Source organism: Bubalus kerabau, chromosome 4, assembly GCF_029407905.1.
Source record: "Bubalus kerabau isolate K-KA32 ecotype Philippines breed swamp buffalo chromosome 4, PCC_UOA_SB_1v2, whole genome shotgun sequence".
Lineage (NCBI taxonomy): Eukaryota > Metazoa > Chordata > Mammalia > Artiodactyla > Bovidae > Bubalus > Bubalus kerabau.
Genome location: NC_073627.1, coordinates 156,358,191 through 156,373,498, shown reverse-complemented (window position 1 = coordinate 156,373,498; position 15,308 = coordinate 156,358,191). Strand labels below are relative to the sequence as shown.

General features: G+C 42.2%; 1 protein-coding gene across 1 annotated transcript in view; it reads right to left on the bottom strand.

Moving 5' to 3' along the window:
* The window catches only part of SHC3 (SHC adaptor protein 3), a 182,912-nt gene that overhangs the window by 65,330 nt on the left and 102,274 nt on the right, over positions 1-15,308 (bottom strand). Inside the window, exons 3-5 of the mRNA XM_055580310.1 lie at positions 12,032-12,095; positions 9,443-9,562; positions 5,910-5,963 (exon numbers count right to left, since the gene is read on the bottom strand). Coding sequence (XP_055436285.1) covers positions 5,910-5,963; positions 9,443-9,562; positions 12,032-12,095 — 238 coding nt within the window. The remainder of the gene's footprint in view (positions 1-5,909; positions 5,964-9,442; positions 9,563-12,031; positions 12,096-15,308) is intronic.

Below are 15,308 nucleotides of genomic sequence, written 5' to 3'. Positions count from 1 at the left end.
AAAGTTCTCCCCATGGCTGCTGGTATTTCCCCAATGTGATGGTTTCAGAGGACTCCAAGGTTATTTGTTTTTTTGGTTTTTTTTTTTCAGCATTTGCAAGACTGTCATGAGTTCCTTCATTGTGATTCTCTGTGGGCAGAGAAGACAACCCCTTCTCTCCCTACAGCACTCCAGAAAACCCTCCAATGTGAGGGGGAAAGGGGGAGAGTGGGGGTGAGGGTGGAGGATGCCATGGTATGATCATCCATGGCAGGGAGTTCATGGTTCAAGGTGTTTTTCCAAACATCACTCTCCAGAACTCACAACCATTCACTAAAAAAGGAGAGAGCTTTCAGCAGCTCTTGATATATTGGACTGCTAGCCTGGGGTCATTCTCCAGCATGCAGCCTGGCTAAGCTGTTTCCTCTTCCTGCCCAGACCACTCTCCTTTGGTATATTTACAGACTGACCAGGGAATTGGAGTGGGAGACCAACAGTTGACACAGCTTCCTATTGTTTCATCAGGGAAGATCTGCTCAGAATCTGAAGCTATTTTGGCAAAAATAAGGATTGTAGCTTGTAATCATAGACACCCTTTCTGGGTGCAAGAGATGTGAATGTCAGAAGTGACCCTAGAAAGCACTAGTGTTTCTCAATCTGAGATCCATGGAACGCTGGGTTTGGGCAGGTATATTCTCCAGCTTTTGAGATATCACCAGAATCTCTTGTATGGTTTCCTTTCCATGAGAATCTTAAAAGTTAATACAAGAAAATGTGGGATCATTCGAACAACAACTGTGTCATCAAGCTCTGCATGCAATTTCAGTGCCAAGATTTTCAGTGGGGTTTCCAACATTCTGGGTGCCACATTTTTTAAAGAATTAGAGAGAAAAGAACAAGCAGACTAGATGGCTTTGCCCCACCTGAAGCAATTTAATGTCACTTTTGTACGCAATGATGTATGACTGAAGTGTTTACTTGAATAGAAGAAATTAGTGGAAAGAGTGAGTCATCCGACGCCTGTGATAGTACAGTTGCTGCCCTCAAAAGCACCATGGTGGCCGGTTTTAGAGTCACATTGGGAGCAGAGATTTAGTTTCAGCAAAACTTTATGCATCACAGTAAATTAATTTTACTTTGAATGTTGTCGAGTCTTACTGTGTTTATTTGCACTTCCAAGTTTGATTGGGATTTACTGTTCAATAAAAGATGTAAACAAAAGGAGTCTACCCATAATTTATTTTTGCATATATTTTGATAACAAAATTAGAGTCCACACTTCTGGCATATACAAGGAAATTCTTCTTTTTCAATCCTTACTCCAGTCTGAGAAATGCTCTGCTGGATCCAAGCTAGGGAAGGAAGACTAGGCAAGAGACCTGATGTGCCCCTGCCACTCAGCTGGTCAGCAGTTAAGCCAAGGACACAGCCTTTCTGATGCCAAAAACGAAGCACTTCTGGCACAGCAGGGAAATGTATTGCTATTCCGAACAATGCCATTGACATCACCCAGTCATACCGTGAGCACTCTAAGTTCCAAAGATGGAGCTGCCAAGTGCTTATTCTGTATTTATACATGTGTCTTCTCACTCCCAAGCTTTTCTAAGCCCAACCATTATTCTGGCATTCTTTTAGTGATCTTTTAAAACTGCTAATAATAGTAGATAATAATTGTAGTATGCCTATCTACTGTAAGGATTAACAGTCTGTCTTATTCATCTTATTCTTATAATGAATAAGAATAAGACAATTATAATGAATAAGAATAAGACAAATACTGTCTTATTCCAGTCTGTCTTATTTGACATTTCAAAACACCATATTCTTACCCAGGAAACTGAGGCACAAAGCAAAAAATTGACACATACTTAGCATCAGAACAAGGAAGAGAAATAAGAATTGTTAGTTTTATTTAAAACATCTACCAATTGTAATGGTTACAAATAAATTTGGAATTGGAACTCAGGCACAAGGTGATATGCATTTGAATTGCTTAAAATTAAAAAGTAACTAGGTTTCCTATCCCCTAGAATCATAACATTTTTTGTATCAGAAAAAAACATTAAAAATTATGAATTACTTTAGGGGTCACTGAAATGTTTCCCTTTTTAAGAAGAGGTGATGGTGAAAATTGAAAATAGTTCACAGATCTTAGTACATCCTGGATAAGGACAACGTATTTGACTTTCCACTTCCCATATCTTTGCACCTCTTCTCATAACATCATCATGAAGATGAGGTTTGAGACAAGTTCTTGAAAGGAGATGTTGATGCAGGTATTCAGTGTTTCTGCTTCTTGTTTTTCAAACTGGGTCAACTTCCAAATTTAAGAAACTGGTTACAAGCATTACATTAGGCAAGAAGTAGACAGCCAGTGCAGAATAATTAGACCTGGTTACAGATGTAAATGTGGATCATAATAAACTGTGGAAAATTCTGAAAGAGATGGGAATACCAGACCACCTGACCTGCCTCTTGAGAAATCTGTATGCAGGTCAGGAAGCAAAAGTTAGAACTGGACATGAAACAACAGACTGGTTCCAAATAGGAAAAGGAGTATGTCAAGGCTGTATATTGTCACCCTGCTTATTTAACTTCTATGCAGAGCACATCATGAGAAATGCTGGGCTGGAAGAAGCACAAGCTGGAATCAAGATTGCCGGGAGAAATATCAATAACCTCAAAATATGCAGATGACACCACCCTTATGGCAGGAAGTGAAGAGGAACTCAAAAGCCTCTTGATGAAAATGAAAGAGGAGAGTGAAAAAGTTGGCTTAACGCTCAACATTCAGAAAACGAAGATCATGGCATCTGGCCCCATCACTTCATGGGAAATAGATGGGGAAACAGTAGAAACAATGTCAGACTTTATTTTTGGGGCTCCAAAATCACTGCAGATGGTGACTGCAGCCATGAAATTAAAAGACACTTACTCCTTGGAAGGAAAGTTATGACCAACCTAGATAGCATATTCAAAAGCAGAGACATTACTTTACCGACAAATATCCATCTAGTCAAGGCTATGGTTTTTCCAGTAGTCATGTATGGATGTGAGAGTTGGACTGTGAAGAAAGCTGAGTGCCGAAGAATTGATGCTTTTGAACTGTGGTGTTGGAGAAGACTCTTGAGAGTCCCTTGGACTGCAAGGAGATCCAACCAGTCCATCCTAAAGGAGATCAGTCTTGGGTGTTCTTTGGAAGGAATGATGCTAAAGCTGAAACTCCAGTACTTTGGCCACCTCATGCGAAGAGTTGACTCATTAGAAAAGATTCTGATGGTGGGAGGGATTGGGGGCAGGGGGAGAAGGGGACAACAGAGGATGAGATGGCTGGATGGCATCACTGACTTGATGTATGTGAGTTCGAGTGAACTCCGGGAGTTGGTGATGGACAGGGAGGCCTGGCGTGCTGCGATTCATGGGGTCGCAAAGAGTCAGACACAACTGAGCAACTAAACTGAACTGAACCGAACAGATGTAAGTATAGATATGTGTGCAAAATAATTAAACCTGGCTACAGATGTAAGTATAGACATGTGTATATGTCTAGTATATGTGTAGCACAGGTAGAGAGTAAGTGTGTAATCATGTCTTGATGTAATCTTCAGAAGTGCTCTTTGGATGGGCTTAATTATAGAAGACTTCCACTTTCTAAACGTACATCTCAATGAGGTATTTCATTTTGCAGTGGATCGTAAGAAATCAAAGGATTGAAAAGAAAATAAAGGAAGGGAAGGAAAGGAAAAAAGAAGAGGAAAGCATCCTGGAAGACTTCTGAAAATTAGACCCTAAGAATGAAATAGGGCTAAAGCCAGTGAAACGCACTGAATAAGATGTTGAAATAATGCTTTGGTCATTCTGTGACACTTTCAGTTCAGTTCAGTCACTCATTTGTGTCCGACACTTTGCAACCTCATGGATCACAGCACGCCAAGCCTCCCTGTCCGTCACCAACTCCTGGAATTTACTCAAACTCATGTCCATTGAGTCGATGATGACATCCAACCATCTCATCCTCTGTCGTCCCCTTCTCCTCCTGCCTTCAATCTTTCCCAGCATCAGGGTCTTTTCAAATGAGTCTATTCTTCGCATGAGGTGGCCAAAGTATTGCAGTTTCAGCTTCAGCATCAGTCCTTCCAATGAATATTCAGGACGGATCTCCTTTAGGATGGACTGGTTGGATCTCCTTGCTGTTCAAGGGACTCCCAAGAGTCTTCTCCAACACCACAGTTGAAAAGCATCAATTCTTCGTTGCTCAGCTTTCTTTATAGTCCAACTCTCACATCCACACATGACCACTGGAAAAATCATAGCTTTGGCTAGACGTAACTTTGTTGGCAAAGTAATGTCTCTGCTTTTTAATATGCTGTCTAGGTTTGTCATAACTTTTCTCCCAAGGAATAAGCATCTTTTAATTTCATGGATGCAGTCACCATCTGCAGTGATTTTGGAGCCCCCAAAAATAGTCTCTCACTGTTTCCCTGTCCATTTGCCATGAAGTGATGGGACCAGATGCCATGATCTTAGTTTTCTGAATGTTGAGTTTTTAGCCAATTTTTCACTCTCCTCTTTCACTTCCATCAAGAGGCTGTTTAGTTCTTCTTTGCTTTCTGCCATCAGGGTGACACTTTAGCAGAGGTTTAAGGGCAAAGAGCCATCTGCAGGGTGGCCAAGTCCCTCTCCTGCCAGTGCCCTTTCTTTCAGGCATCTCCCTGTCTCAGACCCTTGAGACGCAGCCTGTATCTCCCCAGCAGGAGCATCTGAGTGATGCTGGGGAGATGGGAGTGATACCTGCATGGAGGCTGCAGCAGGTGGGGGAGAGAAGAGCAGGCACAGGCTTTCCTGTAGCGAATACATTCAATGTCATGATTACACTGTCCTTTGGAAATGTGAGACTGGAACCAGCAGAAGAAATCACTCCCTTGATTTGGCTTTCAATGTGCCAACAGCAGTTTTACAATCAGGCTACCCAGGTAGGAGTGTGGAAGAAAGGTATATGAGTATATATATACTCATATATATATATAAGAAAGGTATATGAGTATATATATATACTCATATATATATATAAGAAAGGTATATATATATATGGAAAAATTCCCTTTCCTGGCTAAAAATAGACAAGGTCCCTGGCCTTGGGATAAGAAGTAATTAATATAATGCATTGATTACTCAGGCTATCTTGGACCAGTAAGCTTTACATAAAATCTGAACACTGCCTACCAACAATTTGATAAAATAATACAAACAACAATAAGGATAACAAAAATACTGTCCTGCCCGAGGAAGGAATGGTTTTCCTGACCCTGAAACTGAATGCTAGCCTTGTATTGTAGATTTCCTGACCATATGTGGGGAGCAAATTCCCTGTCATGCCACCTTCTTAATAAAAGAAGCAACAAAAACTGGAACATTCTCCTATTCTCTATCCTCTCTCTACACAACTCCTTCCCTGTTGGCAAAACAAATCATTAAAAGACGACAGTGTTAAATTTGGAGAGAAAAATACCAGTTTCAAATATTCATGAATAAGTCAGAGTAAGTAAATTCACAGCCTTTGAATAAACTTAAAATCCCCAAATGGAGAACTCCGGGGGAGAGCCAAGAGAAAAACGTACAAGAAGCAGGACCGGCAGAGTCAGGCACACAGCGGCCACTTTGAAAACTAGGGAGCTATGTCACTATGCCTTAAGAAAGCTGCTGCTTCGGAGACTTCTGACAGCTTTTGACTAATGAAATGAAATCTAATAGTAGGTCGCCATGGGTCACCCCTAAAAAAAACTATAGGAAGAGCTTATGGAATGGAAGCAGAAATAGCTGGTATCACAGTTAAATTTCCTTACAGGGTTCTAAGAGGCATGCTTTTGAAGCAGGGTCCCTTCTCAGCAACTCTGACAAAAACAAGCGAAAACAACGCCAGGGGTACTTACCGGGTCTCCCCCGGAGGCAAAGGAGATGGACTGCATATGATGATTCGCTATAATCTGCCAGGCCGAAAACAAGAAACAAAGACACACTGTTACTACCCTTGCCACGTCTTGGAAAACAATTTGTTGACAGACAATACAAATCAATAAGGTGTCCTGAAAACTGGTAAAATTGGTACCCAATGAAAAGAACAATTATAAAAGTAGTAATCATAGATAACCTCGAGTGAACTTTCACAGCATATCAGCTGTTCATTTAACTACTTTGCCAGAATTATCTCATTTATGTCTCATAGCAGCCCTGTGAGGTATGTAACTATTGCAATCCCATTTTACAGATGAAGAGCCTGAGGCCCCCAGGGGCTAAGCAAGCAGTTGGCTCAAAGCTCTATAGCTAATAAAAGGCAGAGCTGAGACCTGAACACAGAGGGTCTTAATAACCATGCCTCTTTGAGAAGGAAAACGTCTCACCTACACACCAAAACTCTGCAGTTTGTTTTCAAAGACATAATGGGGTCTAAAGACCCCATAGCTGGAGGGGAGGGAAATGTGGTTGTCCCCAACTTCATCTGGTTTGTATCATGAGCACACAAATTAGCTTACATCCAAGATCACAATCAATGCCCTCTCCAGCACTCTTGTCATTGATCAATTTAAAAACCAGCAAGAATGTTCCAAGTTAATTTTAAAATGGGAAATTTCCATTAGCATTATCAACTGCAGCATACAGAGGAATTTAGTAGACACTGAGCAAATTAGAAGCTGCCCTAAATTTAAAAAGCTACATAAGTCTTCCCTGCTATTTTTATCTTTCTAAAGACAATGCAGTGACACTGAGGTAAATTTTCGGGGGTGGGAACAGCACTCTTGCCTCCAGCCCAGCATAACCAAGTTTGTTTCTGCACAGCCCCCTCGGGCCCTCGCCAGCAGGCAGGCAGGCAGAATTCACAGAGCCATAATCCTACCATCCAAGGGATTTTTCCGATCGTGCGCCAGTAAAACTCAAAGCAAAGCTATAACTGAATTACAAGATAAAATGAGATATTTTTAAATGCCTACTTCAGTTGTTGGCACTCAGAAAACTACTCAGAATCTAGAAAAATCCTGAGCATATACATGAATAAAAACAATGAGTCCAGCTCTGTAGCCTGTACTCAAACCCAGCTGGATCAAACTAATGGTTGCCTTTTGCAGCTGTTTCCTGCCTCTAGTCTAGGGGTAGGGAGCTCCCAGGAGAGCAATGAGGACGTAGCAGTCCCCAAATGATGACAAACGGTGACTTCTATAGTTGTTCATTTCTGCTTGTTAAATGTTTTAATTTTTTATTCCAAAGCAGCCCTACAGCTGAGATTTGGAAATCAAAGATTTCAGAATAAAATGGACATCATATTTGGTCAACATGACCATTACTGTGTGATTTTATGTTGTCCCTTTGGGTAGAGTAGAAATTGAAAAGGAGAGTAAGAAAATGAGAGCTAATTAACTAAAGGATGTGCTTTGCTCTGAGGGTGTTTCATCTTGTTTCTCCTCCTTGCAAGCTCTGCAGAGGAGAGCTAGCGCTGCACTTCTGTTGTCTCTCTGGATTGGGAAGGGCAGGCCCACTCAAGCTCCTTCTCAATTTGCTACAGCCAGGCCTAAACTCGGGAAAGGCTGAGGAATGTGAGCTCTGGCTCCTGCCAAATCTCCCTCAGACTGTGCTCATGTCATCTGCACTGGCATCTCCCAGGACTCTTGAGCCTAGCACACCCTCCCAAGGGCAGGATGATGAGACCAGGACATACCCAACCAGCCCCCTACCCCAGGATGGGGAAGGCCAACCATTGTGACCTCATCCTTTCTGCTCTGAGAGTCTGCCTCTCTCTCTCTCTCTTTTTATTTTTTGAGGTGGGACACGAAGTATAATGTGGAATTACAATGATCTCACAGAATTGAGGACCATGGCCTGAGGATTCCTAGAAACAAAAGATGCAACAGTCACATACAATAAAAATGGAAGAGAAGGGGAGAGAGGGCAGGAGGGAAACACTGAGAGTCGGGGATTAGCAAATGTAAACCATTATATAGAGAATGAATAAACAACTAGGTCCTACACTATGGCACAGGGAAATATATTCAATATCATGTGATAAATCACAATGGAAAAGAAGTTTTGAAAGAATATACATATAAAAATACATATATAACTGAATCACTTTGCTGTACAATAGAAATTTACAAAACATTGTAAATCAACTATACTTCAATTTGAAAAAAAGAATGAAAGTGGGCATGTGAGGGAAACCCTGAGGAAACCTATCTCATTAGCTTTCATGCTCAAGCGTGCTGCACCCCAAGTCACCACAGTGCTCAGCTAGAGGCAGCTCCAGAGAAAGGCTGAGCCCATTGCATGTTTCTAATCTACCACCAGAGGACTGGTTACCCATCCCTCAGAAGGGCCGGTGAGAAGGAATTATCCATCAGTTGAGTGAGAACAAAGGAATGGAGGGAGAAGTGGCATCCAGTATTCCAAAGCACAGCCTAGGCATTGCCTCTCGTTTCTATGCCAGATCTAGAATTTACTTCAGCATCTGGGGTTGGACGTGGTGTCCTATTCATCCTAAATGAAGCTGGGCATGCTGCTTGCTTACTTGAGGGTGTGGAAATCAATAAATATGACTATGTTTAGCAAGATGAAGGTAACCCTGGGCATCCCTGGTAACACACTGCAGAGTGGGGAAGTATGTCACTCAGAGGTCTGTGGATTGCCCAGCCTCCGCCATGGAGACACACCTGAATCCCAGCTTACACTGCCACCAACAGAACCCCAGACTGAGCTGAGCGTGTTCACCTCCTTTACTTGCTTTGGCCTTCAGAACCAAAGTTCTCTTGGTTCCAGGATAGCTACTCATACACCCATTTTCCCAGCTGAAGGAACTAACAGTCAAATAAACTTAAATGACAGGCAATGTGGAAAAACCCAACTATCTTAACAGAATTTGCCTCAGTAAGCTTCATCACCCCCACCTCAGTCAGCCAGGACCCCTCCACACTGGGCGTGCCACAGATGCACCATGTCACGTCAACTCCATGACAGTTTCAACCGTGAGAGCCTCCAAAATAATGACCCACTAAGAAATTAAAAATGCCAGCAATTAAACCACAGCATGTGACCATTTCAAAGATGATAAATATGAAAATTAAATGTGGGCTGTAGAACCAACAAAATACAACGTAAGAGAAAACAAAATGGGGCAAAGGGACATTGATAGGAAACTTTTGCATATACAAATACACCTCTTTTTAACTCTAAGTGTATCAGTGATTTCATGCATTTTCCTTCCCTCCCCCAACAAAAAAAGGTTTATATCAGAATTCAAAAGACCCAATTCCAGCTATCACTCACTTGATGAACTTTAAAAGTGGCCAGAGTTTGTAGACTGGTGAAAGTTTATACAAATGTGTTTCACAGGGACCCGATAAAGCTGGAAATGGGAAGCCCTTTCAAGCAGCCACGGTTTTACGGTTCTGGGCAGGGCAGGGCCTGGGCACCTACAGACCTGTTTGGAGTCCGGCGTCCGCAGGTTCAGGCTGGCGGTGGAAATGGTCAGGGAAATGCTCATGCCTGCAAACTGGAGGTTGCTCTTGCCCAAGATGCTGGACAACATTTTGCTCGGAGGCTGTGAAATGAAGAAGCATTATTTTAGCTTTCCATTCTCGGGAGGCCACACTGTCAGAGCCCCCACGCTGTTCTATCCACCACACCTCCAACCTCCACCATCCCCTCTCATCAGGCCCACGAAGGCAATGTCACAGAAATGAGCTGGGAGGGTGAGATCTGACCCTAACACATCAATTCTAGAGTATGCAGTATGCAAACTAAAACACCTAACCTGCACACACTGAGATGAGGACCCTGCAGGGAGGTCAGAGGTGTCAGTACACAAGGCAGCTCGTCTGGGATGCGGTCTCATAGGGGTCACTCAGAAGCCTCAGAAAAGCATCACAGGCCACAAGTTTTGCAGCCTCAGAAACTGGTTTCATCCCACCAGGAAACTACTCAGGACTAGACTAAATGGGCCAGCTCATGGGGCTGATGAACAATCAAATGGTCCAGTTAAAGCTGTTGGGTCTGGGGCCAGCACAAGGATGGACAGACCCAGTTCTGCTCCAACTGGTGCATTAAACAGTCCTCCAGAATTGTCCTTGGCACAGGGACCAACTGCCCCACCATCCTTCCTTTTCAGATTAGAACACGCCGTCTTCTAAGATGCCAATGCACACTAGTTCTTAACCAAGCAGCACTATTTTTGAATCACCTGCCAAAGCTATTTAAAAACAGAGATGCCTGAGGCCCACCCAGGAGATTCTGATTAAGTATACCAGAGCCTCAAAATAGAAATTGCTTCCCCCACTTTTGTCAAGAGGACCGTGAGGGAACCCTGAGAACTGCTGGTCAAGTACCATGTGACTATAAAAGCATTCCTGTTTGCAAAATTTTGGAGCCTGCCTGGTCCTCTATGTCTCCCCTGGGCTGATTGAAACACAGGCTAGCACATCAAGTTGAGCCTTCATCCAAAATTATCTGCCTGAAATCCAGTTACTCTGTGGGTTCACAAATGTCTGCAAGCTATGAAAACAGAGCTGACCCACAGCCTTGGAAGCAGCGGAGGCAATGACACAACCTGCCCCAGAACCTCAGCCTTGGGACAGACTCGAAGACAGGGATGCACGCGCTCCCCACCATTCAGTCCAGGCTTAGAAAAGTCCAGATGGTGGGTATTTAATTACATATATACTAGACACTTAAGGAAAGAGTTTTTCTATGTTTTCTCTTAATCAAGTTTGTGTTTTTTTTTTTTTTCCTTTCTAGTCCAACCACCTTCAGGATGAAAAGGTCAAGGAATTAAAAGTGCAACCCCTGAAGCCAGGTGGCCTGAGCTTGAGCTCAGCTCCACCACCTTCTCACACTCTAAGTTCCCACCCCTGTACCTCAGTTTCTATCATCTGTAAAATGGGGATAGCCAGTGGTATTCTAGAGCTGGTTTGTTCTAGCTAAAGAAAGCCAATTATTAACTTTTTAGGAGTTTTATGAGCTGGTCACAAAGAGTTGGACATGACTGAGTGACTGAACAACAACATGAGCTGGTCATTAAAAGCAGCTGCTACTTAAAATTAATTTATGTAGACTTACAATTAAATCAATTACATTTGTAAAACAAGAAATAAATACTCAAAACTCATCACTTCCTAATTGTTGCTACATTATGTATTAGCTATGCTGTTCAGGTTGGTGACTCAGTGGTAAAGCATCCACCTGCAAGTACAGGAGATGCAGAAGACTCGGGTTCGATCCCTGAGTCAGAAAGATCCCTTAGAGGAGGAAATGGCACCTCACTGCAGTATCCTTGCCTGGAAAATTCCACGGACAGAGGAGCCTGGCAGGCTACAGGGCATGGGGTCACAAAGAGTCAGATGTGACCAAGAGACTGAGTATGCATGCCCGTGCTCTTCAGGTTACTTATGTCCATGACATGTGGCAGGGGTGCTGTGTAACAGTGACCTAAAACACACTTCTTCCCAACTCCCCTTTAGGGATATCAGGTTACAGCTTGAAATTGGCCATAGTGGAGCATTTACACCATGGAAACTGGCAAACAAGACCAATTTAGTGCTTCTCAGTCTCCATCTCCAGCCCCAAGAGCCTGTTGCTCAACTTTTACCAGCACATCCCTGAGGGCATCAACCACAAAGAGTTGCTCGAATGAAATTAATTAATGTACAGAAAAGCTGAGAAGAGCATCTGGCCCTGGTTTATAGGGCTTTAAGTGTAGACCTGGAGTGTTGACTTTGGCAACCCTATCAGTTAGCCTTAAGAGCTAACTGTCCTCCTCGACCATATGGCAAAGAGGGAAACTAAGCTCTTTTTGTTTTTAAAAGTGACAAAAGTCATTGTCACTGTAAGTTACCCTCTTTAAACCAACAGATGACTCTTGGTTCCCCACTGCTCAGCCAAAAAAAAAAGTGACAACAGCCAGGCCATGGGAAAGAGAAACTGAACAAGGCATGTGATATAAGATGCTGCGTGGTGACAGAAGGGGGGAAAAGCAAAGGAGACACAGGCAGACATAGAGCTGGGAGGACGGTACCTTTCTCTTCCTGAAGGCTCCCTTGGATCCAGGGACAGCTTCACAAACCCGGCTTATGGCTTCCCTAAGAGGACAGGAAGAGAGATCCATTTTATCACATCCATCAGGATTACATAACCCAGATTGTCTACATGTACAAAAAACAAAATAAAAAATCCACAAGCAGAGCATCTTAGAACCTCTGACTGCCAGGATCATAGTTCTATCTGTTGCAATGGCCATTTCCTAAGGCTGTGAGATGTATCAATGCCACACTTGCTTTTTTCTTTTTCAACATTTGGTTAAGATTCCATTTTAGAAAATCAGTGCCGTGAAGCGCTGAAGTGTACTTTTCTGGATGTTCTCTCCATTGCTGTGGTCATGGCACAAGGCCCAATCCTAATCAAGCACTGCTATTGATCAAGATCCTTCTGAAGTGAGTCAGAATGTAATTAAAAGAAATTCAGTCCTCTGAGTGTTATTCCCAGCTTCTGCAGTTACTAAATATCATAAAATCAAGAGAGTTTTGAAAGAGGAGAGGAACTCCGGGGGTATACAAATGAGCCAGAAATGAGGCTCTGTGCAGGCATTTCTAGAGTAGCTACAATGTGCTGGGCACAGTCCTGAGGAAGGAGACAAGGAACGTAGGTACCAAGGGGGACTGACAGGAGGACCAGCTGCAGAGCGTCTGACCCACAGGCCTGTCCAGGGCAGGAGGCATGAAGCAGTGCACGCATGCTCAGTCATGTCCAATTCTTTGCATCCCTGTGGACTGTAGCCCGCCACATTCCTCTGTCCATAGGATTTTCCAGGCAGGAATACTAGAGTGGATTGCCATGCCCTCCTCCAGGGGATCTTCCTGACCCGGGGATTGAACGCACGTCTCCTGCATTGCTGCCAGATTCTTTACCACTGAGCCGCCCCGGGCACGCACAGGAGCAGTGGGTGGGTGCAAAAGTAAGACCAGGTGGAGGCTGCTATAGTCCAGATGCTGGAAGCTGGGCAGAACATGGCTCTGGCGGGTGCTTGAATGCATGTGTAGCACAATTTTGTGACTCAGCCTCAGTGAGACATGATAAGTGATATGCCAAGTGAGGCCTCAAAGTCAGGAGCCCCGAAAAGAGCTGGGTTAACTTCTAACTCCCGCATGGAAAAGGACAAAATAGTAAAAGAACATTAAAAAAAAAATAAATAGGAATTTGGAGACACATTGAATAATAAAGAAGATAATGGGTCCTCGGTGACATTTCACAAACTTTTTCAGCTGAATACTTCTTGCAATTATTTCTATCATCTAAACATTATTACTGTCACAATAGAATGCTTTTAAGAGAAATATGACCTTGTCAAATTAAGCAAGAGACTATGAAGATAAGCTTTACATTTGCCATTCAACTCATTGTAGAGAAAAGAGAAAGAAATACTATTCTAAAAGTTCAGATGCCATAAAAACTGTAGACAATGAATCATCATGATGCAGAAAAAGTTTATTTGAAAGAAACAAATTTTTTTATGTTTATCCTTAGTCATTTATTCTAAAATACTATTATTCTAAAAGTGATTCTATCAAAATGATCATCCAAAGTATTTTCTAAAGGTAAACGCCTTACTGAATAGAGTCGAGTCATTTCTCTAGAGAAGCATGCATTTTTTAAAAAGTTACTATATTTTATCTGTTTAATTTTTTAAAAGTTTGATGCCTGTCTGCACTGTGTGTGTTATATTAAATGATATATTTAGCTGAGCAAAGCAGTTCAGTCTCTGATAGTCCCAGCAGGCTAGAAAGACATTCTTTGGTGAAAAGTTTCCAGTTAGTCATTTTTTAAATACCCCTAGTAAGCATCAGATTTCTTTTCCCTTCCACCTTATGCAAGAGGAAAAAAACTGGTCTTGGATGACAGGCTTCAAGAAAGAAATGTCAAATGTCTAATTTAGTATGTAGCTTTTACACATCATCAAATGTCCCATGTAATCAAGCCATGAAGCTTGGGCAACAGGCCTTGCTACCTATGTACCACTTAGGGAGTTGGGAAAGACCAGTGAGCATTAAGAATGGGATTGTGGTGAAAATGTTGCAAATAATAAACATGGTCTATCAAACAAATCCCATTATCTCTATCCCTCCCATAGACAGATAAGCAGCCATCTCAGGGCATGTTCAGAGACTCAATCTTTTGGCCTTAAACTTTGCAAATGTAATACCTTCTAGAAATGTCTCAGAGCTCATGGACTCAGGGAAGTCCTAGGGATCCCCCTTGTGAGCCAGTCTTTAGAATCCCCAAGGAGGTTTGCAAACCAAGCTACTTTTCAGAAAAATGCTCTCCTTTCATCATTGGCGGAAACTTGTTTCTAATGACCGTATTCCTCATGAGTGTGAATTCTCATTTCAATCAGGTTTATGGTATTCATTTCTGTTTGAAATAGAAATGTGACATAACTATTAATAAGTGCAATAGCTAGATGACTGAAATTAGCTTGAACTTCAAAGTCTAATTTAAATGTAACAATTTTTATTGTCCATCCTTATTCCCTAGCAGAGTGCCTCTTGGTGATCAGTATTATTTCAACTGGTTCATTTAGCAATCATTATTTAGCCTTTGTATAAATCCATTTAATCCTAGTTCGAGCCTCCAGTTGTGCTTTTGCCCTGTTTTTAATAATGGAAATTGCATCCTAACATTCTGTCCAGGGAGATCCCATTTTGGTAAGTCAACCATGACCTTGGAGTTCAGTTAATATGAAAATGGAATGTTTGGCACCTCCAGAGTCATCTGAGAGTACAATTACTGACTTCAAGAGCCAGCCCTATATGCTAATCTTTACTTTCTCATAATTTCACCATCGTCCCTTTTTCAGTCTAAAATTCTCATCATTAGAGCCAGTACCCTTGAGATTTAATAGCTTTTTCATTGGAATACAGTACTAGATCCTTTGAAATCATACAGCATCACCTTATTCCCTACTCACAATCTCATTGCTGCCTACCTAATCTCCCCAAACACACACACACACACACACACATATTTTATAGACTAAAACAATAAAAAGAAGAAAAACAGGACATCTGGGTTATTTCTACACTTATCACTCATATTCTAGTGGGTTGGGTGTGCAACAAACACACACATATAATCACAAATTGCAATCAACTTCATGAAGAAACAAAAAGTAGAGGTATGTAGAATGTGTAGATAAGTAGAACCTGCCACCCTCAAATATGCCTCTCTGGCCTAAGGATCATTTTGAGCTGAAGGCAATTGAGAAGAAGCAGATATAAGAAAAGCACCCTGCACTTCCC